At 46.8% G+C, this 25,561-nt stretch overlaps 5 protein-coding genes across 11 annotated transcripts in view; 3 read left to right on the top strand and 2 right to left on the bottom strand.

Moving 5' to 3' along the window:
- Window positions 1-1,736, top strand: part of OBSCN (obscurin, cytoskeletal calmodulin and titin-interacting RhoGEF) — a 165,755-nt gene extending 164,019 nt beyond the window's left edge. Inside the window, exons 115-116 of the mRNA XM_033512198.1 lie at window positions 29-178; window positions 299-1,736. Of these exons, the coding sequence (XP_033368089.1) occupies window positions 29-178; window positions 299-476 (328 nt within the window). The 3' untranslated portion in view covers window positions 477-1,736. The remainder of the gene's footprint in view (window positions 1-28; window positions 179-298) is intronic.
- Window positions 1,737-3,600: 1,864 nt separating this feature from the next.
- Window positions 3,601-5,264, bottom strand: LOC107201006 (7-alpha-hydroxycholest-4-en-3-one 12-alpha-hydroxylase). The gene has a single exon (XM_015620177.2). It carries the CDS (start codon window positions 5,244-5,246, stop codon window positions 3,717-3,719), a length of 1,530 nt encoding a protein of 509 aa, XP_015475663.1. The 5' UTR covers window positions 5,247-5,264; the 3' UTR covers window positions 3,601-3,716.
- Window positions 5,265-7,184: 1,920 nt separating this feature from the next.
- On the bottom strand, window positions 7,185-13,598 carry ACKR2 (atypical chemokine receptor 2). The gene is made up of 5 exons (XM_015620179.1): window positions 13,367-13,598; window positions 11,291-12,342; window positions 11,035-11,102; window positions 10,416-10,473; window positions 7,185-8,621 (listed from the first exon to the last, which is right to left on the bottom strand). Exons 2-5 carry the CDS (start codon window positions 11,385-11,387, stop codon window positions 7,504-7,506), a joined length of 1,341 nt encoding a protein of 446 aa, XP_015475665.1. The 5' UTR covers window positions 11,388-12,342; window positions 13,367-13,598; the 3' UTR covers window positions 7,185-7,503.
- A 212-nt stretch (window positions 13,599-13,810) lies between these two features.
- Window positions 13,811-19,297, top strand: HIGD1A (HIG1 hypoxia inducible domain family member 1A). Of its 2 annotated transcripts, none has more exons than XM_015619728.3 (4): window positions 13,811-13,867; window positions 15,677-15,784; window positions 17,549-17,683; window positions 18,444-19,297. In XM_015619728.3, the coding sequence occupies exons 2-4, from the start codon at window positions 15,682-15,684 to the stop codon at window positions 18,491-18,493; spliced, it is 288 nt and encodes a 95-aa protein (XP_015475214.1). In that variant the 5' UTR covers window positions 13,811-13,867; window positions 15,677-15,681; the 3' UTR covers window positions 18,494-19,297. The 2 variants fall into 2 exon arrangements, with proteins under 2 accessions (XP_015475214.1, XP_033375883.1); XM_033519992.1 differs by lacking the exon at window positions 13,811-13,867 and adding an exon at window positions 13,954-14,306 and having other exon boundaries at window positions 18,444-19,251.
- Window positions 19,298-19,501: 204 nt separating this feature from the next.
- CCDC13 (coiled-coil domain containing 13) overlaps window positions 19,502-25,561 on the top strand; it is a 29,708-nt gene continuing 23,648 nt past the window's right edge. For 5 of the 6 annotated variants that reach the window (XM_015619721.2, XM_015619723.2, XM_015619722.2 and 2 more), the window contains exons 1-2: window positions 19,502-19,998; window positions 22,589-22,809. In XM_015619721.2, coding sequence (XP_015475207.1) covers window positions 22,595-22,809 — 215 coding nt within the window. In that variant the 5' untranslated portion in view covers window positions 19,502-19,998; window positions 22,589-22,594. Of the gene's footprint in view, window positions 19,999-22,588; window positions 22,810-24,195; window positions 24,664-25,561 lie in introns of those variants that run through there. The other variant, XM_015619724.3, reaches the window with a different exon arrangement.

A 25,561-nucleotide genomic window follows, 5' to 3' on the forward strand; every position in this document is an offset into this window, starting at 1 on the left:
TGTTTTCAATTCTCTTCTCCTGGGGCAGGTTGAGTGCCAACTACCCCATCAGCTCAGATGTACCCTGTGAATTCCTGAGAACAGCCAGGAAAGGAAAACTGAAGCTGACGCGGTGCTACGCGGGTCTCTCCGGGGGAGCAGTGTCCTTCCTCCAGAGCACCCTGTGTGCAAACCCTTGGTGAGAGGCTGCCTGTCCCCCCAGCAGCAGATCCCAGCTGCTGCCCCTTCTCTCCATTCACAAGGAGCCTCCTCATGCAGCACAGATCCCTGACTGACCCCTCACCTTTGTCTGTCCTAGGGGAAGGCCGTCAGCCTCCGAGTGCCTTCAGAGCCCGTGGCTCCAGGAGACAGGTCTGGACAACAGGCAGCAGGCACTGGTCACCTTCCCCACCACCAAACTGAGGAATTTCCTCATGGAACGGGAAAAGAAGAGGGGCCTGCTGTGCTCCAAGTATGGCCTCATGATTGCACAGTGAAGTGGATGTGGTGACAGATGGGAATTGCCTCCCTGTGCCCTCCTGCACCGAGTGTTTGGTACCAAACCCTCCTCCCGAGCTGTGGTGCGGCTGCTGAGCTGGGGGAGCTGCTCTGTGCCTGACCCCACCGTGTTTTATCCGTGTGTCCTGCCTGCCATGGGCTGTTTCTGTGTATGTGTGACCCGTGGGGGGAACTGGGACACTGGGTAGTGAAGGCAGCAAACTCCACAGTGACCTTGTAACGAGCAGATTTTGTACCACTAGGAGACTTTGCCACTCTGAAACAGCTGCTCTTCCCTGGGGAGTAGGGACATATCCCCCTGGAGATATGGCAGCAGTGTCTCTGGGTGTTTTAACTCTTTTTAAAACTCCTGAAATGTCATGTTCCTCTTTGACTTTCAAACCCTGCTTTCCTCTGCAAAGGATGGTGTTGGCTGTGTCATTGCTTTGTACTCACACCTTCAGTGTTCCTTTGAGTTTCTCTGCAGTGACTGATGAATCCCTCAATCTTCCATGTGAGCAGCAGTAAGAGGAGGCTTTCTCAGAGCTGTGTCTGGCTGTGTTTAGAGGAAGGAGAACAGGATAACAGTTCCTAAATCATTGCAGTTCAACTCTGAAAGTGAGGCTGTTTATCCAGGAATGCTTTTTTTCCCACAAGTTTACCCTATGTCGTTCCAAACATGAAAGATGGAGCACTGTGACTCCTTCCCTTGCTTAGCATGCAGAGCAGGAATTGTGACTGAGAGCAGGGGAGCTTTCACTGTGCAGTGGGGAGCAGGCACCAACTCAATAGATGGCAAAATTTGGAATGTTTAAGTGATATTGTCTTTACTGTGTGCGACAGGAGAGAAACTCAAGGGCTTAGGACCAGACTCCGTGCTCTGGGAGGAGAGGAGTTGCACAATACAGACACTGCAATGAGGGCTGCCCCCCAGGAAACCTTTCAAGACTCTGGATCCCATCCAATTTAACTTCTTTCACAAATTCAGTCGGGTTTTTGTTGGCACAGGCTGTTTCTTTGCTCTTGCTGGTGCACTTTGGGATGGGAAGCTCAGTGTCAGGGAAAAACCTATCTAAACATAAAACTTAATTGCAGATTAACTCATTTGGAGCTTTCATGCTCTTCCATATATGACTTCCTTTATTTTGCTTCTCACAATTGCATGCATTTGAGCATGTCTGAGCTCTTTTATAGACTCAACACTGTTTGGTTAAATAAACCATTCTGACGAGCAAATAAACACAGATTTTTCTGCTGAATTGATTCATTACTTTTACATCCCTTTCCCAATCCCATTCCACATTTGTGAGCACACACCCCTCGCCCCTCAGCTCTGACCTGGGCTCTCTGTAATAACCAGTACACACTCTCTATTAGCTGGGAGCCACATCCATGCAAGACATCCACAGGAAAAATCCTTTTCCTAGAGCTTTGGAAGGAGGACATCACTTGGTCAGGATGTGATGATGGCTCTGAGCTGCCCAGCTACCCCCAGGCACTCCTGAGCATGGTTTAGAACTCACATTGACCAGAATGTGAGAAGGGCTACAGAGGAGTGAACCCATGGGTGACAAAAAAATAGGTGAGAGCTGTAGATGGAGCATGGAAGGAGTCAAAAGGTGCTGGAATTGCTAATGGAAATATCAGCTGTCACACTCAAACCTTACAGGTAGGTTGTTTTTTTTTTTCCTTGGTTCTGCCACAACTGCTTGATAGTTTCTGTTGAATTTCCACCACCACCATGAGGTTGGGGCTAATGACCAGTCAGGCAGGTAGGCAGATAGTTTGCCCTTAACACACAGTTACAACATCACCCTGCCCTTTGCAGAACAAAGCAGAATCTGGATCTGACGTTTGGACATGTGTGAAAAAGTTTGAGTTTCATTCCTCGACCACAAATAATCTCCAAAGTTCAAGGTTAGTGTCAGCATTAAAATCAATCCACTGTTCTCTGTGCAGGAGAGGCTTGGATTTAATTTGTGTAAGGAAGTGGTTAGAACCCTAATTGTTGAAAGGTAATAAAGCAAAGCAGAGCTTGTTGAGCAAAGTTTTATCCTGCACTGATCCAGCAGATAAAATACATGTTTGAGTGGCTGTAGCCCTTAAGGGATTGAGGCTGCTCTGTTTGGAGGCCTCATCAGGTTCACAAGAAGAGAACCATAAACAAGACAATTTGAAAACCCCAAGGAAATTCTTACATCTCTGGAGAGGGTATTTGCTGCTCTCTGACCTTTCAGTGGTTCACCACAAGCTGATGCCATCCTGCCAATGATACTAAAGGTAGAAAATAAATGATCAGGTGCAGGGTGTGACCAGACCAGGGTATGGACCAGTCACCTATTTGCACCCAGCCAGCCCTTTTCATCCCCTTGCATCCCAATTTTCCTCCCAAATCACCTAAATCCTGTTGCTGTAGGACACAGAATGATTCACAGAGACATGGTTCAATGTATGTAAAAGGATGATTTTATTTTTGTGACTTCAATATTTATAGATTCTTGACAATGACCAGGGATTGGAGAGTCAGGTTACCACTTTCCCAATCACACTGGTAGTGTCAACTGTCCATCAAAAGATGTTTTTTGGACAGATGATATATACACATCTATATTTATAGTTACTTTCCTGGGAAAGTGGCTAGAAACTATGAAAACAAGATCAGAAGGTTTAATTTTCAGGGTGACAAAATCCCTCCTTTATCCCCCTTTGGTTTGTCCCCCAAACACTCCTAAGTTCTGTGCAGTCCCAAAATTCCCCTACACACCATAGGATGTTTTCCCTGCCTTGACACAACCCCCTTTATGCCAGGTAGTGATCCAGAGAGCTGTTCCTGATGACACATCTCCATGGGAGTCATGCTGGGACCTGATGCTCTGCTGGGCCAGCCCTGGGAGGAACCTGGATAAAACCCTTGTTCCTTGGAAGCCCCAAATTTGGGTTTCCATCTCCCAGTCTGATCTTGTGTTCCTACTGGCTTTCAAAGGGCTGATGGCCCCCAGGATGGGGTTGGGATTAGCCTGGCAGGACAAGTTTTGTCTCTGTGCAGATTAACTTCTATCCCATAACTAACACAACAACACAGCAGCAGCACATGAGGAGGAGGTAAAAACAAAAGCCATGACAAACATTGAGCAAACAAAATCATATCAATGATGGCACTGCACTGATCTGATAACCACGGGATCAGACAATCTGTCCCATAGGTGACTCCAGAACAAACACCACCAGGACTCCCCAGGTTAAAAGCGTGGCCGGTATCTGAACTGAATGTCATGGACAGGCTGCATCGTCCCAAACCCCCAGCGGCTGATATCTATGGCTGGGATCTCCTCCTCCTCATTGACCAGCTCCAGTTCAAAGTGACTCAGCATCAAGAACACAAACAATTTCATTTCAGCAGTAGCAAAGAACCGCCCAGGACAGGTAGAAACTCCTGCCCCCCAAGGCATGTTGACAAATTTCAGCTTTTTCCCATTTCTGTAGAAATCTTTCCTGGTGCCATCTGGGTTTACAAAACGGTCGTATTTAAATTTGTGAGGCTCCTCGTGGATTTCTGGGTTCATCTGCACAGAGATGTGTGGGAACAGAGCCACCCTGTCTCCTTTGCGGAGGGTGAACTCTGTCCCACTGTTTGTCCTCAGACAGGTGTCCTCGAGGACAGCTCTGACCAGCATTGGGGCTGCCACCAGCCTCAGGGTCTCTTCCAGAGCACTGTCCAGCAGAGGAGTCTGGTTCAGCATGTCCCTAGTGACAGTAACTGGGGGGCTCCCTGCCTTTACTTCCTGCCCACTCTCCCTTGAGACTTTATCCACCTCATCTCTCACAGCCTTCAGAGCCTCTGGATGTTTCAGCAGATACAAGAGGAGCCAGAAGGCAGTTGGGCCCGTGTTGCCTTGGGATGCCCAGAGCAGCATGAACATGAAACGATCCCGCATGTGCTCGGGGACACCACTTTCAGCCAGAAGTTGGTCTTGATCACTTATCCAGCCACTGATATTGTCCTTCTGCCAGACCTTCTTCACAGACAGCATGTTCCAGAAGTGTCTCTTAAGCCGCTCAGCTTCTCTTTTGTCCCTGGGAGGCATCAGAGCATAGGCCAGGAGAGGGAAGAACCGGTCGTACTTCCGAAACTCCTGGAAGAGCTGATTGGAGTGGAGGCGATCCTGCTCTTCAGCTTTGTCCTTGTTCCCTGCCCGTCGGGGTGGCTCAGTGCCAAACAGAGCCAGATAGCCGGCTCTGAAGACAATGTTGTAGCAGAAGTGGAAGAGCTTTTCCTCCTGCCACACTCTCTTCTCTCCTGAGCTCAGGTTGAAAAGCAGCAGCTTCCGAAAGCTCTCCATGGTGGCTTGTGTGAGGACAGTGAGGCCATCTCCCATCAGGTGCTTTGTGCTCGATATATGAACTACATTTTGAGTGGCTTCAGTGGGCTTGTAGCCAAAAACCTGCACAACCAGCCGAGCTGCATTAGTCCTAAAGTCCAGTTTGGATCGCGATTCCTTCACAATGGTGCCAAAGCAGAAGGGATCCATCACAAAAGTGAAGTAATAGCCACCGATCAGCACCGTGAAAACATCCCCATGCTTCCTCTGCATCCTTTTGAGAAACTCTGAGCTGTCCTTTCTGAATTCCAGCAGATAGCCCAGCCAGGGAATGGTACCTTTTTCCAGGGGCGGCTCATCAGGTCTCCGTCTCCGAAACACACCCAGGACATAGAGCCCACCGAGCAGCGATGACACCAAGGTACAGAGGAGAATCACCCAGAGCATCATGAGAGCTCTGTGCCAGAGCTGGGACTAGAGACAGGTTGGGGCAGGAATGTGCATTTTATCCCCACCCATCAGCTGACAGGCAGAGGCAGAGCTGACAACCTCTGTTGTCATTGCCTGCCAGTGTTTGCCTTGCCCCTGAGGAGCACTCCAGAGTGAACTTGTCCCTGGATAAACAGAGATTTTTAAGGTGGAAGGTATGTTGGAATCCCATTGCAGCACCCATGCTGTGTTAGGGGGATGGGTTTTGGCATGAGGCAAATTCCCCTCTCTAAGCTGCATGGAGCCCAGATTTTTTGTAAGGAAAATGTTCAGAGAATCCCACTCTGTAATTTCTGCCTTTAAGACCAAGCTATGGACACCTTCTGAAAAAATGAAACCAAAAGTGGATGTTGGAAATGAGCACAGGACTGAGGCAAGGAGGTCACAACTGAGCTGATTTGGTCTCAAAAGCCAAGAGCAGGAAAAGTCTCTGACATTTTGGTGTTCTCCACAGCACATGGTGTCCCAGGACTGCTTTGCCAATGAACAGTGGAAGTGTTACTGCTCTGAGTGCAAAGCAAAGCAGCTGAGCTGCCCCACGAGTGAGAAGAGTTTCAGTCACTGCATTGGCTTGGCACCAGAGGAGTCCAGAGTCTCCAAACATCCCACCCAGCCCCTGGCCGGGGAGCAGTGCCTGAAGGGACAAGGCACTTCTCCTTTACCCACTTTTCCTTCTGCTTCTCAAACTCCTCTGTTACCTCTCTCCAGGTGGGGTTTGGGGACAATGACAGGACCCTCGTGTCCCACCTGGCACTGCTCTTCTGGGTGCTGCCAACCAGATCTACCCAGACTGTCACCATAGCCTGTCCCAGCCACTGGTGTTTGGACCTCTTCTCATGCAGGATGGAGAGTGACATTAACTCCCCTTTATTTCCTCACCTTTGCTCTTCCCTAGAGAATCCCATCATAAGTTTTCCACAGTCCCAAGAGCCTTCCTCTGTCTGGGATTACAATCTTCATCTTCTTTTTAGCTTCCCAGCTGCTGTCCCTTTCCACATGCCCTCCAGTGACCTGACCCCTGGAGTGAAGGCCACATCATAGCATCAGCTAAATATTTATTCTGGCTTTGTTTTTTTTTAAGAAAAGCTCCCAAACTTACCATTTTGGAAAAACACTGTAGCAATGTTGGGAAGAAAAATAACAGCAGTGATCAACTCAAAGCCCTTCTCAGTCCTGTAAATTTATGTAGTAATAAAATAAAGGTGATGAGTGTTTTCTCTTAAATTAATAATTTTACTTGTACAGCTCTAGGCTGTACAGACTTAATAGGTTTTCAGGATGGAAAGGGACCATTTAAGATTCAGGAGCATATGGGGTGAATAATGCTTTGAAATAAAAGTCAGCAAACTCAGAACCTTGAACTTCAAAGCTGCACTGGGTAATAAGGACTGACCATCAGTTCTCTGTGCTCTTCTGTTCAGGCCATGCTCTCTGTGGTATTTCAAAGCCAGTATTTATGTTACAGGTGGTATCTGTGGATCTTTTTTAGCTTGTCAAACCAGATCTTGGAAGGCAAATACCTCCACCACTGTTCTGCTGAACCCACTTTTTATCTCTTTCTCACTGATTGTTACTGGTTTGAACTTTGTTCTGATCAAACTGGTCTCAAATCAGCTGATGATCGAACTGATCTCTAACCAAGGCTCTGCCCCTTGGACAGTCAGTTCCCTGCTCAGCAGGTCTGAGTGTGGCACAGCTCACCACGACAGAGAACAACTCAGCTTAAAGGTGTCCAGTCCTTCCTGTCGTATCTCCTGGTAGAAAATGAGACAGTTAAATCATCTGGCAGATGGTAAGAGCCAGAAGCAAAGCCATCCCCTGGCAGTGTTTCTGGCCTGTTGGATGAGCATGGAAATCCATTCCTCAGCCCACACAAGGGAGGAGATTCTCTTCCCAAGAGTCAGTTTGCATTTTTTAAGGCACAGCATTGAGAAATCTGCTCCTTTACTTGCTATTGCCTCACATAGTCCAGATGGGAACTGGGTTTCTTTCACTAGTGCAAATCCAGGACAATCCTTTCGTAACAATTCCACTTGCAACAAAAACAGATCCCACATGTACTTTTCCAATCTGAGTATGGAAAATTCTCATCTCGAGGCTGCTGCTAGGATGAGCTATCTGGTTACACAGTGCTGTGGGCTCACACCAGCTCCATCATGGGCACAGCTGGTAAAATAGAGCACAGAGGGCCCACACATGATGTAAATAATGTAAATATTTATGATGCATTTGTGATGCTCAACATTTCTATCTCAGCTGCATATCTGCTGCAAGATGCGCTCGTCTGGGAGTCCTGGATGGGAAAGAAAGCGCTTCTCCTGAAAATGGCCTGGGGGATCTTCCACAAATATGCCCTGAACCATTTCTTCACAAAAGCATAGAGGAAGGGGTTGAGACAGCAGTGGACAAAGGACAAGCTCTCCGTGATCTGCAGGGCATAGTCCAGTTTCCTACTGCTTTCACAGCTCCTGATCACACCGACATCTTGCAGGGAGTGGAGGATGAGCACAATGTTGTAAGGACACCACAGCACAAAGAAGACCCCCACCAGAGCAAGGACTAAGCAGAGAGCTCTCCTGGAGCCAGGTATCTGTGAGGTGTTGAGGACACACATGATGCGGGAATAGCAGAACGTCATGAAGAGGAAGGGGAAAAGGAATCCCAGGATGTTTTGAATCACCCGAAAGACAACTTTCCAAAATAAGTGTTCCTGGCCATAATCCTGGGTGCACATGATGGTTTTGTTGTGAATTTGCCTTGTGCTGGTGAAGAGGCCATCAGGAATGGAGAGAGCAATGGAAAGGATCCACATCACTAATAAGAGGAGGATGGAATTCCTACACACTGTGGAGCTGTGAGGAGAGCAAGCATGAACTATCTGCAGATACATGTCCAGGCTCATGCAGCTCACAAAGAAGATGCCACTGTAGAAGTTCAGAGTGTACATGGCGTTTAAGAATGGGCACAAGATGTCCCAGGTGACCCACTGAGAAATGTACAGAGCCCAGAAAGGAAGGGTCAGTAGCAGGAAGAAGTCTGAAACCACCAGGTTCAGCAGATACAGCTCAGTCATCTTCTTTTTCTTCTTGATGTACATGAGGAGGACAGTAAACAGGAGGGCATTCCCAGCCATTCCAACCAGGAAGATCACGGTGTAAAATGATGGCAAGAACACCCTGCTGAAGGAGCGCACCTCCTCTTTGGTGCAGAGGCCATAGAGCCCATAATCCTCCTCATCCAGGTACTCATACGGGTATTCACTCAAATTGGCAGCATCCAGCCACGTGTCTGTGGTTGTTGCTGTCACTCCTGAGGTTGTGTTTGACCAGTGGCTGCCTAGGAGCAAGGGAAAGGGATCAAAGTGTTGTTCCAATTCACACAGAAAATAAACACCACATCACAGAGGGCTTTTCTTTAGTTCATAGAATCACAGAATGGTTTGAATTGGAAGGGCCCCTCAAGATCATCCAGTCCTACCCTCTGCCATGGCAGGGACTCCCAGGCTGTCCCAAGCCCTGTCCAACCCAGCATTGGACACTTCCAGGGATCCAGGGGCAGCCACAGCTTCTCTGAGCACCCAGTGCCAGGGCCTGACAGCAAAGAACTTCCTCCTAATATTTGATCCAAATCTACCCTCTTTGAAGCCATTCCCATTTGTCCTGTCACTCCATGCTCTTGTGAAAAGCCCCTCTTCATCTTTCTTGTAGGCTCCCTTCAAGTACTGGAATTTCATGGGTTTGAATTTCTGCCACTGTCTGGTGAGTATTTTGTGTCCTGAACAATTTGGCCTTCACCTAAGCATGGGAATAGCTTTCTATGTGTACATATTAAAAAAAAACCCAACAAATAAACAACAAAAGAAAAAACCACAAAAAAAACCAAACAAACCAAAACCCAAAATTAATTCTGCTTTCCTTACTTGGACACATAAAACTTTAAAATGAATGAGCATGGTTTCCTCTGCCATAAGTCACTACTTCCTCCTGACACCACCACAAAAAAAAGCAGAAGCTTTTAATGAAGTTTCCACTCCCAGTTACAGGAAATCCACCACCACAGCTCACTGTTAGCTGCTTATATTCAACTGGCTCACTACTGAGAAAGCAACATCTCAATTCTTGGTAAAGAACCTGCCACCAGCACCTTTGTATCAGTGGGGCTGTTCCCAGAGGGGAAATGCTGAACATCTTGCTCCTGGGAAGACACTGACCCCTCTCCATGCCAACTCTAGGACAAGAAGACATGGATTCTGATAAAAGACATTAGTAAGTGGAAAATATACAATTCATAGGATCCCAAAATGGTTTTGGTTGGAAAGGACCTTGAAGATCATCTTTTTCAACCCTCTTGCACTGGATAGGGACACCTTCCATTATCTCAGGCTGCTCAAAGACTCATCCAAGCTGAGGACATGTAGGCACCAGAATCCAGCCCTCAATTACGGTGAGAGGGAGATTCAGCTGGAAGAATGTTGCTGGAATCAATTCTGCATGAGACAAGGCATGAGACAATCCCTGCAGTGGTCACTCCCTGGAACTGTTGCCGTCAGTGTTTAGATGGCTGCAGCCCAGATTTCAGGAAATGGTGAGTGATCGTGAGCCTCCTACTTCTGGTGTCTGATTTTCAGGAAAAAAGCTGTCACTGAGGAGCCCATTTCACACAGTAGGAGACAGGATTTGCCTGGTGCTGTTGGCACTTTGAAGGTTAATGAGGAGTTTAAAAATCAAGGTTAATCTTCAGATTCTGACAGCAAAACAAAAAAAAAAATCAAAAAAAAGTTTTGCAAAAAATCATGTGAAAACCCCTTCACCCCTAAACCCACATTTTTTTCAGCCATAGCCAAAGCTACCCATCTTTTCCCTGGGGCTCATTTTCCAGCAATCCCAAACAGGCCTGGCTGTGTAGCTCCAGTCTCTCCTTGAGGATCTGTTTCTCCCTGCAGAGATCTGCAGCCACTCAGAAATGAGAACATGAAGCTGTTAGTCCCTGGCTGTGCTGTGCATCCCAACAAGGACACATCCCATGGTGGATCTGCAGGTTTTAGGGATGGCTCCCTCCCCACAGACACCCAGGGAAAGGGGAGCCCCTCCACCCCACAGACTCAGAGTGGGAGTGAAGCTCTGGACATACCTGCTATGGTCCCATGACTGAAATTGCTTAAATACCCATTCCAGGCAGTTCCAGGCAGCTGAAAAGAAAAGAAAAAATGGGTTTGAGCTGGATTGAAATGTTTTTATGTCTCACAGTTCTTTGGCAAGTGCTGCAGACCACTTCAGACAAAGCAGTGGGAGAGCAGGGCTCTACCATGGAAAAGTGCCACAAAAAGATTTGTCTGGGAATTAGTTTTTTTAAATTTCTTTTCTGTATCATATTTTGGAGGAAATTCACCCTCAGCTGTGACTGCAGGTTTTCGAGAGGAAACCAAAGCTGCCCACCCTGCTGATCGTAGCAACACCCGAGACTCCTAAACACCTTCCCCCTCACACCCCCTCTGCCCACACCACGACAAACTATTCCCAAAATTTGCATCTGGGGTCTCTTCCAGCCCACTGAGATGCCTTTTCTCTGCCACATCCTTCTCTCTCCACATCAGCCCGACACTGGCATCCACGTCCCCATTCCATAGCTCAGAGTGGAAGGGAGGGCTGAGCTCAGGAACTAATTCCAAAACCTTTCAAAAACAAAAGAGAACCTTGCCAGATTTCTTGTGTGGCTTTGTCTGCAAGTGAGAAACAGAAAAGGCACTTACAGGAGCTTCTTCTCCTGCTTCCATCCTGCCAGAGGCTTGAACCAGGCTTTTAGGAACTTCTTTCACTTCTGCAAGACGACAGACAAGAAATGTGAGCTTCCTGATTTTGTTTTGTCTTTCCTGGCGTTGATTATTCCCTGGCAGCACTGGAAGAATAATCTCCACCCTGTGTCTGATTACAACAGCTACAAAAACTCCCAGGGCTGACACCCTGCTGTAGATATCAGTGTGTTTTCCAAGAATCTAAGCAACCCACCTGGATGCTGCAGGATCCTCATTCCCTGCTGGAGCAGAAATGGCATCTGCCAAAGGTGCTTCTGATGAAGTGGTTTATTGGAGGAGTTTTTTGGCATCAGCACAGGTGAGTGATCCCACTCCTGCTCATTTCCTCATCTCACCAACAAACAGGGTCATGGGAACACCCTGGTTGTGCCAAGGCTTCTCCTGTGCCAATCCCAGTGTGTTTTATACACCCCAAACCACCCTGGTAGAAACAGGAGAGCAGCAGTGATGGTCACAGCTCCATATCCAACCTGGCCTGTGGCAGGGGGATTCACAGACAGAAATCTGTGTTGTTTCTACCCATTTCCATGAGTGCCACCATCAGCTGGTGCTGCACTTAAAGTGCACTCTATAACAAATATATATTATTATAATGCATGTGCAACACACACATTAGCTCTGTGCAAGAAGCCACTCAGTAGAGCTGAGACACTGGACAGACACACAAGGAAGCTGCAGGTGACAGAGGTTTCATTAGGCCAGCAATTAAAATGAAATAGGTTTTTGTTTTTAATTGAGTTTCTGCCCTGAAGCAGAGAATTAAATGTGCCTCTGAGAGTCGCTGGAGAAAGTGGCCCTCACTGTAATTTATTACAAGATTATAACTCAATTTCAGGGCTGGTAATTGCATAGATTTTTTGTTTCCTTTCAGACTGCAGGGCTCTAATGGCTTTGGCAATTAAGATAATCAGATTGGGGTAATGGACAGCACATTTAGAGAGATGCAGCACTTGTCTGAGCCACTTTATTTTGTGTTGCCCAAAATGCCACATGTCAATGGCAGAGTGATCCTGCAGGAGCAGCAGCTCTGCCTTTCCCCAGCTCAGATATGGGGAGGTACAAACACCACACAGGAGCACTGGGCTTAGGGACAAAAAGATTTGTCTTTGCTGTTCGGCTCTGATGAGCTGTTCTCAGATTTAGAAGGTCATAGGCATCTTTGGGATCCCAGTGGATTCTTCCTCCTCTTCCAGAGTACAGTTTAAGTCAGGAGCAATTTCTACGTTGTCTTTGGGCATCAAAATCCTGGCACACAATGGGGTAAAACGAGATCTGATTGAAAGCTGAAATATAGCCAAACATAGTCAATTACATAATTCAGCAGCAAGATCAGACTGAGGACAAGCCAGAGAAGCTGTGGCTGTCCCACTCCTGGAATGGGATTTACCCCCTTCCAAGCTGGGCAGGGCTTGGAGCAACCTGGTCTGGTGGAAGGTGTTCCTGCCCATGGCAGGGGGTGGAACAGGATGAATTTTAAGGTCCCTTCCAACCCAAGTCATTCCATGATACTGACATCAAGTGCAAGCTCTTCAGCAAAGGACAAAGTAAGAGCTCAAATTTCACAGAATCTCAGAAGGGTTTGGGTTGGAAGGGACATTAAAGACCGTCTCATTTAATAAGGAAGATGTGTGCTGATGTCTTTACAAACAATTCCATGGATGCGAGGATGGTATTAATGGCTTTGAAATGGGGCTCAGCATTGCTATCAACTTCAAGCTGTGGGTTTGTTACAGAGCCCAGTTAGTTTGATTCCTGAAACAGCCAAATGGGGCTGCACAACCCTGAGTTTCTTAACTTGAGGGGTAAATAACATGTTCGAGGGGGGGAATATGTGTCCGGCGGTTCGGGAAGGCTGCACCTCCCTGGTACCTCGGCCAGTGGGGGAAGGAAGAGGGTAACGAGCGGGAATTTGGGATAAAAGGAGGCGGCGCCCTCTGAAACCTCGAGAGAGAAAACCCCGCGGGCTGTGCCCCAGTGGCCTCTCTCCCTTTATCCGAATGAAGCTGCAGGACTCCTCTGTCTCTTTATGGACACGGGCTTTTCCCAGTGGGATTGCCGGCACACATCCCATCCCCTGCCATGGGCAGGGACACCTCCCACTGTCCCAGGCTGCTCCAAGCCCTGTCCAACCGGGACTTGGGCACTTCCAGGGATCCAGGGACAGCCACAGCTCTGGGCACCTGTGCTGGGGCATCACCACCCTCACAGGGAACAATTTCTACCCAATATCTAATCTAAAACCCTTCCCTTTTAATTTAAAACTGTTCACCCTTGTCCTGTCACTCCACGGTGTTGCCTGCGGTCTCTCTCCACCTGACCCTACGTCACAGCGTAACAACACAAGTTTTTGAAGCGAAAAGCAGAGAAGCTGCAGAAGTCACGGTAGCTGTTTTTCCGCCCTGCAGACGATGCCAGACCCGCTGTTTTGGGGCTAATCCACAGTCCGAGCCCCCGCCCGGGTCCCGGTACCGCGGACCCGCGCAGGCCGTGACTGAGGCAAGGCTGGACCCCGCAGCGCCCCCTACCGGCCGCCCCCGCCTCCCCGCCGCAATGCGGAGCGCCGCGCGCTGACGTCACCTCCCGCCCCGCCCCCGAACCCATATAAGGAAGCGGTGGCCATTGCCGCGTTCCGGATTGGCTGTCGCAGGGGGAGCGGGCGCGCGGCACGCTGGGAGTTGTGGTCCCGGCGGAGGGGCGGGGCGGAAGCGGCCAATAAGAGGAGGGGGCGGGGCCAGGCACGGCAGACGCCGGCCGGTGTCGGATGAGCGCGGTGAGAGCCGGGCGTGGGGCGGGTGGGACCCGCGGCACAGCCGGGAACACGGCCAGAGTTCCGCAGGGGGGATGCGGGTGCCTGGGGCTGGAGCGAGGAAAGGCTCCCATGTGGATGACACTGACTGGGGCAGGAGTGGAGCAGAGGCCCCATGTGGGGTGTGGGGTTGTGGGGCAGGAGGCCGCAGTGCGGTGAAGGTGCCTAAGGCCGCAGTGGGGAAGAGTCCCCATGTGGGGTGCGAGGGCCTGGAGCTGGAGTAGGGAAGGATCCCCATGTGGAGCTGGGCAGGCGGAAAGCAGCCTGGGGGTACCCAGGGCCTCCCCCTTGCCGGAAGGGATGCTGGGACCTGTCACCCGCCACCCGTGGCCCTCCCTCAGTGTCCCCCTAGGGTGACACCGGTCACACAGGTGCCCTGAGCTCCCTGTTCGGTGTCAGCAAGGTAAGGACAGCCGGACCGTGTGTTTCACCCAGTTTCTTCTGTCCTGAAGGTCACAGAAACCTCATGTGGTGGATGAATTGTTTCACTTTTTTTCCTTGTGTAAATCTCACCTCTGGCTGTCTCCTCCTCTGCTGAGTGACAGGGAGCTCTTGTTCCCTTCTCAGAATGAGTCAGGCTAAAATTATAATTTACATTTAGCAAATAAGAGTGGTTGTAGCAGGCACAGAGAGACCAAATCCTTTGGCCTTGCAGAGGAAATGGTTTTAGAACCAGTCACTCTGCTCCCATGGGTGTGCACGAAATGCTGTGTAACCAGGGAGCACAGCCACTTGGCCACCTTTGAAATGTCTCTTCTGCCTATGGTTACTGGCGCCTGCTTAATGAAATTCCTCTTGGTTTATTCCTAGAGCCTGGGCCCTTTCCATGTGCCCCTGAGCTGTGTTTTGCCGTTGGTGGCAAAGCTGAATAATAGCAGTAGAGATTTTTATAGACGGGCTCTCTGTGTCTCTGATTGGCAGAAATTGTTATTAACTGAATGATGCTTATGCTGAGCACTAAGGAGGGAACAGGTCTTGGTGTAATCTATGGAATTCCCAGTGCAAAAAGTTGGGAAGTTCTGGAGGATGTTCTCACTTTGGTGATGATGGTTTTTGAGTTGAGCCCTACTCAGGGCTGTTGCTGCTTTTCATTTTCCTTGGGGGAAGGTGAGAAATTACCTGTGGATGACTTCACCTGATGTGACCCCACATGAGTCCACCCTACCGAGGGCTTCAGGATTTGCTCCAGCTCCTCGATGGTGGCTGTTCTCCACCCTTGTGTTCTCCATCAGGAATTTGGAATTACGTTGATGTGGGATAGGCTGTAGTGGCTGAGGAGCTGCCAGGCAGGGCTGACCTTGTGCAGCAGCTCGTGCTTCCCAAGCCGACTGCTGTGGCTGCTGCCTTTGGCAGGGAATGAGGGGGGAGAAGTGAACTTTGCTGAGGTCAGAACTGCCATAAAGGCCTGGCCTGCGAAAGCCAAGTGGAGTGGTGAGGCACTGAATTCCTAAAAGGAAAGGCAAGCAGTGACCAAAGCTTTCTGTGACTGCCTGTGAGCATGGGGAGGGTCACTAGGATATATAATGGTGTGAAAACAGACGGCAGAAATTTGTTGCTTTCCTACTTTATTTTTGGTTTTGTTTTGTTCTTACCTTTCCTGGTAAGCAATTCTGCTTCCCAGGGCTTCACTTTAATTAAACCCACGGTGCCTGTTCTTATATCTCACTGCATGGATATTTGTGACTGGTGGAACACACAAGGAATTTTCTTTTCCTAGAGATTCTCTTTATTTGGGGTTTCCAAAACCTGAAAGGAGGCTCTTTGTCTTCACAGCCACCATGTCACCCAGCCAGGAACCTGTTTTCCCTGACTATGAGACAGAGACCAGCCAGACCTCGAAGCTGATAAAAAAATTTAAGGAGACACCATTTGTGCCCATTGGTGAGTTCAAAAATGGAGAAATGTGTTTGCATAATCAATGGGAAACACCATCACTGTTCACCTGTTCTTTCTGTGGAAATTAGTTAGAAATTACTTCCCCATAATAGTTGCCCTACAAGAAAGAGGGAAATTAATGAAGTCTGTTACCTTAAATAAAAAACCTCAGAGCCTACAAATACAAGAAAAAAACCCAAACCAAGAAACCCTGAAGGTTTAGGTGAGGCTAGAAAATATGTGAAGGTGATGCTGTCAAGTGGTTAAGGAGTGTGTTGTGCAGCTGTTCTGGAGCACAGTTCCTGGGAATTATATGATCTCTACAAAGTGAGTTAAAAGCTATCAAAATACAAAGTGTAAGGATTTAAATCAGTCTGTCTGGTAAGCATTTCAGCCTTCTGCTGCCATTGCATAGTTTAAAATGCATTTTTTTAGTAACTTTTATGTCATCCCAGCTTGAGGAAGTTGTTAGAGTTCTCAGCCTGTCTTTTAAGACTCCCAAAAAGCTTCTGAGGAGAGCAGGGATCAGCTTTTGTCTGACACAAGACACATTTTGATTTCCAGCCCCCTTAAATGGAGAGCAGCAGGTTCACTCGAGGTGAACTGTTCCAAGCATTTGCCAGCAGATTTCCGTCACTTGTTCCGTGCTCACTGGACTTTGTCTCCACCTTGCTGGGCTGTACCGTGAGCTCCAGTTCCCCGAAGCAGATTGGCAGAACTCACCTTTGACCTGTGTCAGAGCTGGGTTGAAGGCCCTAAAACTCTTAATTGGTATTTAATGAGAGTGAATTAAGTGTTTATACTTGGTGGCAGTGGTAATGCTCTGGCTCAGGAAAGACAAACTGCCTGTGCTCTGCTCAGTAAAATATATACAACACTTAAAACTTGGCATCCAGCTATGAACTGTGCAAAAAAAATCCTAAAAATGGAATGAAATAGATGTAATTGGAAAAGTTTATGCAATTCTGCTGTATATTCTGTGAGAGCATCGGTGTTGGAGCTGGCAAAGCTGGGGCTGTTTGCTCTGCTGAAGAACGGTCAGTGAATTCTGACCCTGGGAAAGAGACCTGGTGGAGCCTCCCTCCTCACGGCTTGGGGACAATAACGTGTGACTCCTCCTATCCTGGTGGCACCTGGCCAAGTGTGACCACAGCCAAAACAGCAACTGCAGCAGGCCAGTGGATACATCAGGGAGCATCTACACACTGAGAGTCTGAGGATCAACTGAGTGGGGGTCTTGTGAGTGAGTGTCCATGCAGGAAAGGAGATGTGAGGAGCCCTGGTTCTGTCTGAAAAATATCCAGGGAATTCTGACACCTTGAGTTGCTCCTTTGGCATTTTAATGCTGGTGGAAATCTCTTGCTCTTCTCTGCACTGACTTGTGCATTGAATGAGGTGGCATGGAGTGAAACCAGGGCTAGGATTTACCACTAGACAAAACCAGAGTGATTAGACCAAAACAAGCTTATTTTAGGATGAGAATGACCTCAAGTTGTGCCAGAAGAGGTTTAGACTGAATATTAGGAAAAATTTCTTCAAGGAAAGGGCTGACCAGGGCAGTGGTAGAATCGCCATCCATGTAGGGATTAAAAAACTGTTTAGCAGTGGCCTTGGCAGCTGTGAGTTGGAATGGTTGGACTCAGCGATCTTAAGGTTCTTTTCCAACCCAAACAGCTCAGTGATTCGCAGGTTGTTTTGTTTAGGTGGGTCCCTTCACTCCTCCCAGTGCCCCAGATCTCCACTCAGAGGGATGCTCTCCTTGCCTTGCAGGGATGGGTGGCTTCGCTGGCGTAGTTGCCTACGGGCTGTACAAGCTGAAGCACAGAGGTAACATGAAAATGTCCCTGCACCTGATCCACATGCGCGTGGCAGCCCAGGGCTTCGCCGTGGGAGCCCTGACGTGTGGTACGTATGGAATGGGAGCTGTCCTTGGGAGCAGCAAACCATGGAGAGCCTCTTGTATCTCTGTATCAGCTGGCATGGCTGGATGGAACTATCCAGAACATTTATTTCAGGATGTTTCTGCTCCTTACTGATGCTAAATCAGCCTTTCTGGAGTGAGTTAAATACTTAAGTATTTAATTTCAGAGTAGAAGTTTTGATTATGTCTAGACATGGAATGTGAGGTTCTGCCTCTTACAGGCCAAAAAAAGAAAACATTCATCTGACATTAATATTTTCTGTTGTAAATATGTTGCTGTTTCCGAATTTAGTGCATTGGAAGATCTACAGCATGTGTAGAACATGGTATTACATATTTTTATATATATGTTATATGTATATATACATTTTCAGGACTGGACTTGTGTCTCTGAACGTTCAGGGACACTGTGTCCCTGATCTGTACATCCCAGGTCTCATCTGTGTGGTACATTCCATGAAACACTGTCCAAACTGCATTCCCAGCAGGAACAACAGAAAAGCTGGACTTTGGCCACAAAAGCAACTAGAATTAGCTCAGGATCTGCATTTTCATAAATTGTATATTTTCATACCCAGTTTCTCTTTGTATGAGTAATTTTGTAGTGTTCATCACTGCTATTAAAAAAATACAGCTGAGGAGGAAGGGAAATTCTGCCTTGCTGAGAACTGTTCAGATTTTGAAACCCATTATTTTTTATTTACCATAGTTCTTTAATTCTGCTTTTTTTTTTCTGTCTTGTAGGTGTACTGTATTCCCTGTTCAGGGATTATGTGGTGAAGCCCAAGGAATAGGGGGAAGCCCTCTGAAATCCCTGTCCTGGTGGTGGTGACCTGTGTACTGCAGCTCCAAACCTCCTGTCAAGGGGTTCTTGAGGAAAGCAAATAATACATGGCATTAGAGAATTGTTCTATTTTGTGTATGGTACACTGTGCTGAACCTGGCAGCCTCAGAATGTCCACTGGGGGAGTGGGTGTTGGGGTCTGAGTCTCTGATTGACACCACCACATCCCAGTTTGTAGGGGATATCGTGGAGTGCAATCCCTCTATCTTCCCCTTCAGCTCAGTCCTAAAACCAGTGACTTCTTTTGCTGTTGTTGCCCAAAACCATGATGTCTGAACTGGCTTCTGTCAGGGAATGTCAGGAATACCTTGCTGTCATTTTCTAGCCTCTGCCTCCAGCTTTGTAATTTAGAAGCTTCCAGTAGCACTAAGTGACTTCTAAAATATTGAGAGAGATATATAAACATCTATTTTTTTTTTTTTTATTTAAGGCATAAGATAAATATGTTGCAGCTATTTAAATGTTATATTTATTCATTGTTAACAAAGACACAGGCTCCCTATTTTTGCTAAATCAGACCTTGGATTATGATATTTTGTAACTTTATTTACTGTGTTTTCTGAGTAACATCTAAATGTAACATTTAAAATACATTTTGTGAAAACTAAACCTTAATTTGGTGGTTTAAATGCTTTTAAAGTGTATGATCTAGCTGATTTGTGCAGTACTGTTCCTGACATAAAATTTTTAAACATTTAAATCTGAAAAGCCCCCCTTTGCCTTTGAGTTATTAAAATCCTTGTCTGTTATTTTACACTCAAACTCCTTGTACCTTCAACAGCAGTCACAAAAATAAAAGCCAATTTCTAAAAAAAGCACATATTCTCCTGTTAGCTGACATTCCATGGTGACAATCTCAGATATTACAGATAGAAGGTATAGACTGCACCTGTCTGCGACCTGCTGTACAGAGCCGGGGGAGATTAACCACGAATAAAACTGAGGAGTGGAGGTAACAATTGTTTGCTTATGGATTTGTAAAGGGGGGCTCCCATCTCATTGCAGAGGGATTGGCGTAAGCTGAATAAAAACCACCTGAGGAGGGTGCAGCTCTCCTTGGCTCCCGGCTAGTATCACCCTACCGCCCTTGGCTGCTCCCACACGGACGGAGATGGGGGAGGCGCCGACGCATTTTGCTCCTACCACCGCGGAGGGGGGAGAAGGAGCCGCTCCCGTGGCGCCGAGGGGCCGGGATCGGTGCGGGAATTGCGGGAATGGCGATAGGGGCACGGCGGCGGCGGCGGCGGCGGCAGCGCTGTGTGAGGGGGGAGCCATCATGGCGGCTGCGCTGAGGGGAAGGGCGCGCGCGCGCTCCCGTTGCCACGGGCACCGCGTCGGGCCCGGAGCGGGAGCCGGGGCCGCATCTCCGGGGCCGCATCTCCGGTGCTGCCGCTGCCCAGGAGAAAACGGGGACAGCCGAGCCACCCTCCCGGTGCCCTCGGGAACGCGGCTCGGGTAGGGGCCGGGGGAGGTGCGGGAAGCGCGGGCAGGAGTTGCCGGGATGGGGCGAAACAGCGCGGCGCTGCCAGGACCCAGCAGGTCCTGGCAGGTCACAGGGCGAGGCGGGAGGGTGACAATTAGTTACAGGTTTGCAGTTAAAATATATAAACGTCCACATACGAAGTTTCCCCTCAAAATGAGCAAGAAATTATTTCCGCTGAGGGCAGCAGAGAGCTGGAAAGGGCTGGCCAGGGCGGGCGTGGAGTCTCCTTCCCTGGAGACTTTCCGAAGCTACCTGGGCGAGTTCCTGTGTCACCTGCTCCAGGTTGTGAAAAATGAGGTTCACGTAATTTTTATCGAATTTAAAAATTTAATAAAAATACAATTAGGAGAAAAAAAATAAAGTATACAAATATGGCCGGGTGTCTTTGCATTCAGCCAAGAGAGCACACCTTACTAACAAAGGATTGTCCCTTAAAAACAGAACCCTACTACATATCCATAAATTCTCATACATATTCATACATTCTTCTTAGGATCTTTGGTGTTCTTCTGTTTAGTTTTCTCTTGTCCCCTTCCCAATAGATGAATCCTCTTGGAACCATCGAGATTTACATTCCCTGATATCAGAAATGCAATAAATTCCTCCCCCCAGAGTTCTGGTCACTGCTGTCTTCATCTGGATAAGAGAGTTTACAAAAGAAAAAAAAGGTCTCCAGCTATCTTTTTCAGTCTTTGGGTTACACAAACAAAAGTAGTTTTTGTTTTAATGCTATGTCATAGCTTAACATATATGTATTATACCACTATTTCTAAGTTTCATTAATAACAGAAATAAAGAAGACTATATTATTACAGCTAAATTTTCTAATCTTATACATATAATATTCATTATAATACTTGTGAAAAGCCAATAATATGATATGTATTTATAACAAGGTGACCCTGCCTTGGAGCCCTCCAGCCCTCCTGGCTGGAGCCAGGGGATGGTTTACATGAGATATTCCTGAATATTTCTTCACCCAGAGGTTGCCCAGGGAAGTGTTGGAATCACCATCCCTGGAAGTGTTCAAATCTCACCTGGATGTGGCACTGGGGGACAAGGTTTGGTGCTGGGTTAATGTTGGACTCGAGGATCTGAGAGGGCTTTTCCATTGTAGCATTGAGGGATGGAGCTGCACCTTGGGTACCGTGTGCATTTCTGGCCTATGGATAAGTAAATAACTCAGTAAGTTATAAATTAATAAATTAATCAGTAATGCAGTCTAAAGAAAAATTCTGAGAATAACCATGAAGGTGATTTAAGGCCTAAAATAGTTACAAATAATTTTAGGATGTTTTCAAAACAGAGACAATTACTGTTTGAAGATGTTCTTGCTTATCTTTGCTACCTTTAAGGTCAGTGGCTAAACCTATCAAGAGGTCCAGTCTAATTATAAATTTAGTTATCAACCCAAAGGTTACTGAAACCAGAAAAGCAGTCTAAATTTTATATCCAGTTTGCTTAAGTAAATTGAATGGACTCCTTATCTCTGTAGGCTTTTTCCAAATCTCAGAATCAACTTTAATCAATTAAAATTAATTTTCCAACCTCTCTGATTCACTAATTCTTTGATCCCTCATGCCCAGAGCCCTGTGGGCTGTGCAGAGGCTCCAGACTCTGCTCTTTGCACTTGTCAGTCCTCAGTGCACCTTGTCCAGGTGACTCTGCCCATAAGGTACACAAAGGGACACACTGCATTTCGGTGCATTAATCAAGATAATTGGATTTCCTTCAGTGTGAAAAAAGCCCTGTGATAATTACTCAGTGCAGGGTGTGCCTTTGGAGATATTTATGTATTGGTTTTCCTAGACCAAAGGTGCAATAGGTTTTTTTTTGCTGACAACAAATGTCAAACAGAAAGAGGAAGGGACTGCAATTTATCAGAAAACTGTCTTTAGTCATTCTAACAAAATATTTGGGTAGAAATAATATTATTTAGAAATGTCTATTCATAATATATTTTAATAATTAGATATAGATATATTAATAATTAGTATATTATTATTTAGTTATTTAATGTTATCACACAGTGGTTAGAAATTTGGAGGAGAGATATAAGCCACACTTTTGTCTTGCCCGAAGGGAGCATAAGGAAAAAGAAGATTTTCCTTCCTGTGTCAGTCCCCCATTAACCCAAAAATGGGGGGATTTGCACCTTTCCTGGATGTGGGCAGAGGCTGGGTGATCCCAAACACTTTGTGCTCTCTTTAGCCAGTGTGACAATGCCACATGGGCTTGGATTTGGCTCCAACCTGCTCCTCTGTTAAAATGTTTATTTAAACAGGTCTGTTTAAGAACATTTGGAAACGTTGCTTTTTTCAATTCTGGAGTGAAAAAGACCCAACAACTTTTTTTTTTAAAGGGATGTTTAAAAGCCATTTATGGAAAAAGGCGCTTGAAGCAAGGCCCTGGGGCTGGAGAGGAGGAGGAGGAGGAGGAGGGAGACTGGGCAGATGTCAGGGAGGAAAAGCTGCAGAGAAGTTGCCAGAAGGGGATGTTTTTCAGAGCAGTGCTGATCTCTGCTCTCTGTCACTTTTTATTTTCCTCTTGTTATGTTTTTAGTAAACAATGGAGCCAGATGTAAAAGTGAATGAAGATTTCAAAAGCCAGTTTAAGGCTTATCAGGAGCAACAGCAAAGGCGGCTGCAAGATTTGATGGAGAGGAAGAAGGAAAAGCAGAACAGGCAGAAGAACACTGGCAGCACAAAGAAGACTATAAAAGCCCTGAGTGATCTAAACTTGTTTAATAAAGGACCTCCTGTAAATGAAGATGCCAGCAAAAGGTAAAGGTCTGGCAGTGCCATTCCTTCAGGAAGTCACTGGAATATATTTTGCTTATGATCTCATGAAACTCAATATTATTAAGCTGACAGGACACTTTCTGTCTTCACACACTGGGTTTTCATTATCCTGAGGAGATTCTCCCTGTCCCTAATTATCCTCAGGGCATTGTGCAGTGCTCTTTAATACCAGTATTTTACAAATGAAGGGGCAGCCAGGTACTACCTGACAAAATCCAGCCTTTTGGGATCACTGGCATCCTCTGACCTGCTGGTTAGTCCCTGCCTAGTTCTAAGCAAATAGATTCTCTACATAAATAATTTCCAAAGATGGACAGAGGCAAAGCAGCTAATGGGAGCAAGCCACAGGTCTGCAGAGCAGAAGAGTGTTCCCTGGGATTTCTCTGCAATACATCCTGATTTGGTGGATCAGATGGATACCAGGACAACTAGGCGTTTTGTAATGGATATCCCTTAATCTTGTTTTTATTTTTGAGCTTAGTACTGGAGCAGAGATTTAAAGCCCCAGCTCAGATCATTTCTTTTCATCCCAGAATATAGTCAGCCTTTCCTTCTGACCCAATTAATGCTTCTTTTCCTGACTACAACAGGTCTGGGGTTGGACACACCCCAAAGGTGTCTGCAATGCTGGCTGTGCAGGGCTTTGCTCTGTGGTAGTGGTGAAGCCAGGTGGAGAAATTCCTTCATGCACTGGTGCCTCAGCAGAGCTGTCTCATTTGCCACCTTAAACCCCCAATCTGACCTCTACCAGTTGTCCTCTTCCCTTCAACGTTTTTTTCTGATAATCTGTAGAAGATTACCATGGAAATCTGAATTTTTAAAAATTTCTCTGAGGCTGATTTCCATAGTTCAGATGTTTGGTGGAAAAAAGGAACTTAGGTGCTCCCATGGCACATCATGGGCAGTGTGCAGAGTACAGGAAAGCCCAGTAGTTCTCTGCTATTTAGAGTTCAGTACTTTAGGCCTGAGTAATCCCAGATTTTTTATTTACCTCTGTTTCTGTGTACCTGTCAAAAGTCCCCATTGGACATGGCAGGTGTGGCAGATATATCTGGATTGTCCTTTGCTTGTGTACATTCAGCAGAGGAGTGGTTGTGAGTGATCCAATCCAGGCAGGATTTGTTTCTGGGAGGGATTCACCAGGATGTTCTCTGCAGTATTCCCATGACAGCACATCAGAGGATTGTTCATGGATCACAGGACTCCACATGGCCTGCAGTGGCAGTGATTTCAGCTTGTCACTGTTGTTTATAAAAGCAATTGGAAAAAAACATTCTCCTCTCAGAAGTCTCCCTTCCTCCGAGCCTTGGGAATTCTTTTTTCCTTCCTCCCATCCTACTCCCAAATCTTGTTTAGACAAGTGTTTAACTGACATTTCTGCTTTTGTGTCATGTTCTCTCTGTAACTTTATCCTCCCTTCTCTGTTTGGTGTACTTGAATGTATTTAAGTGACTCTCCCCATCGTGTGGAGAATCTCTAAACAAGACTTAGGAAAGACACAATTTGACAGAAGTTTAATTCCTGACTTTTTTTGGCCTGAACACGGCATGCAGTTTGGGAAACCACCTGAATTCCAGGCAGAGCCGTGCTCATAAGCTCCATCCGGCTGTGATTCCTTGAAGGAGAGTGAAAAGAGGTGCCTTTTGCAGCCCATTTTCTGTAGCTGAGGCACTCAGGTGGATCTGCTACCTCTGTAACAGGGAGTCACTCTGGGATGGGGTGGGAAGTTCCTCAGAGCAGACTCCAGCTCTGTGCAGTTGGGATTTCTGCCCATCCTCCTCTAAGTATTTTTCCTCAAGACTTGGACTCCAGCTCTGAGAAGACTTCACTGCTCAGGTGTGTTAAGAGCTTAGAACCTTTTTTCCATGTTAATCCCCCAACTGTTCAAAATCTTTTGGTTCAGGCATCTCTAACTGGATCTGAGTTTCCTTGCTCTCTCCTCTGAGTGGGTGATGTGGGAATAACTCAGTCCTGCCTCTCCTCTGCTCACATTGCTCCTTGCTTTCTTCTCCTTTGTGAGCAGCTGCCTTTGATCTCCCTTTGATTTGCAGCTTTGAAACACAAGTGCATTTCTTAATTATGTATTGTGAATCCTCTCCTAAACTCTGTGCTGTTTATAGCAGTGTCTTAAGGGGTCATTTATTCTGACATGGGCAGATGGAGGGTGCATTTAAAAGCTCTCAGATCCAGTGGGTGCTAAGAGCTTGCTAAAATTTTGGAATCAAAAAATTGAGATGATTATTGAGACATCTGACTTTGGCTGTGTGTACAGGTACATAAGGTAACAACTGGGCTTTATCCAAATCACTTCTCCAAAGTGTAAATATTTAGCATTACCCTGTAGAAAATAGGAGAATCCAGGAGTCAATTCATCCAGCTGATTTAGGTGTCTGGATAACTGAGATGCTGCAGATTATCAGGAACTTCCACATGGGAATCACAGAGCACTGGAGACCAGCAGCATCTGGGGTCAGGTGGGCAGCTCAAATGTCACCTGTGTGTGGGTAATTGTATTGATTCCCAAGTTTTCTCAAGGACCCCATGTCAGGGAGCTCAGATAATTCTGAACTCCCACAATTGAATTGAGCCCCTGAGGCCACAGCACCTGGATTTTCTATTTGAAGGACCCATCACATCAGGGCAGTAATTAGATTAAAGTTATTAATTCTCTGGATGTCTTAGAGAGATGAAACCTTTCAATGTTGTTAAATGTCCTGAAGACTAGGAGAAGCAG

This window comes from Parus major, chromosome 2 (assembly GCF_001522545.3).
Source record: "Parus major isolate Abel chromosome 2, Parus_major1.1, whole genome shotgun sequence".
NCBI classification, from domain to species: Eukaryota; Metazoa; Chordata; class Aves; order Passeriformes; family Paridae; genus Parus; species Parus major.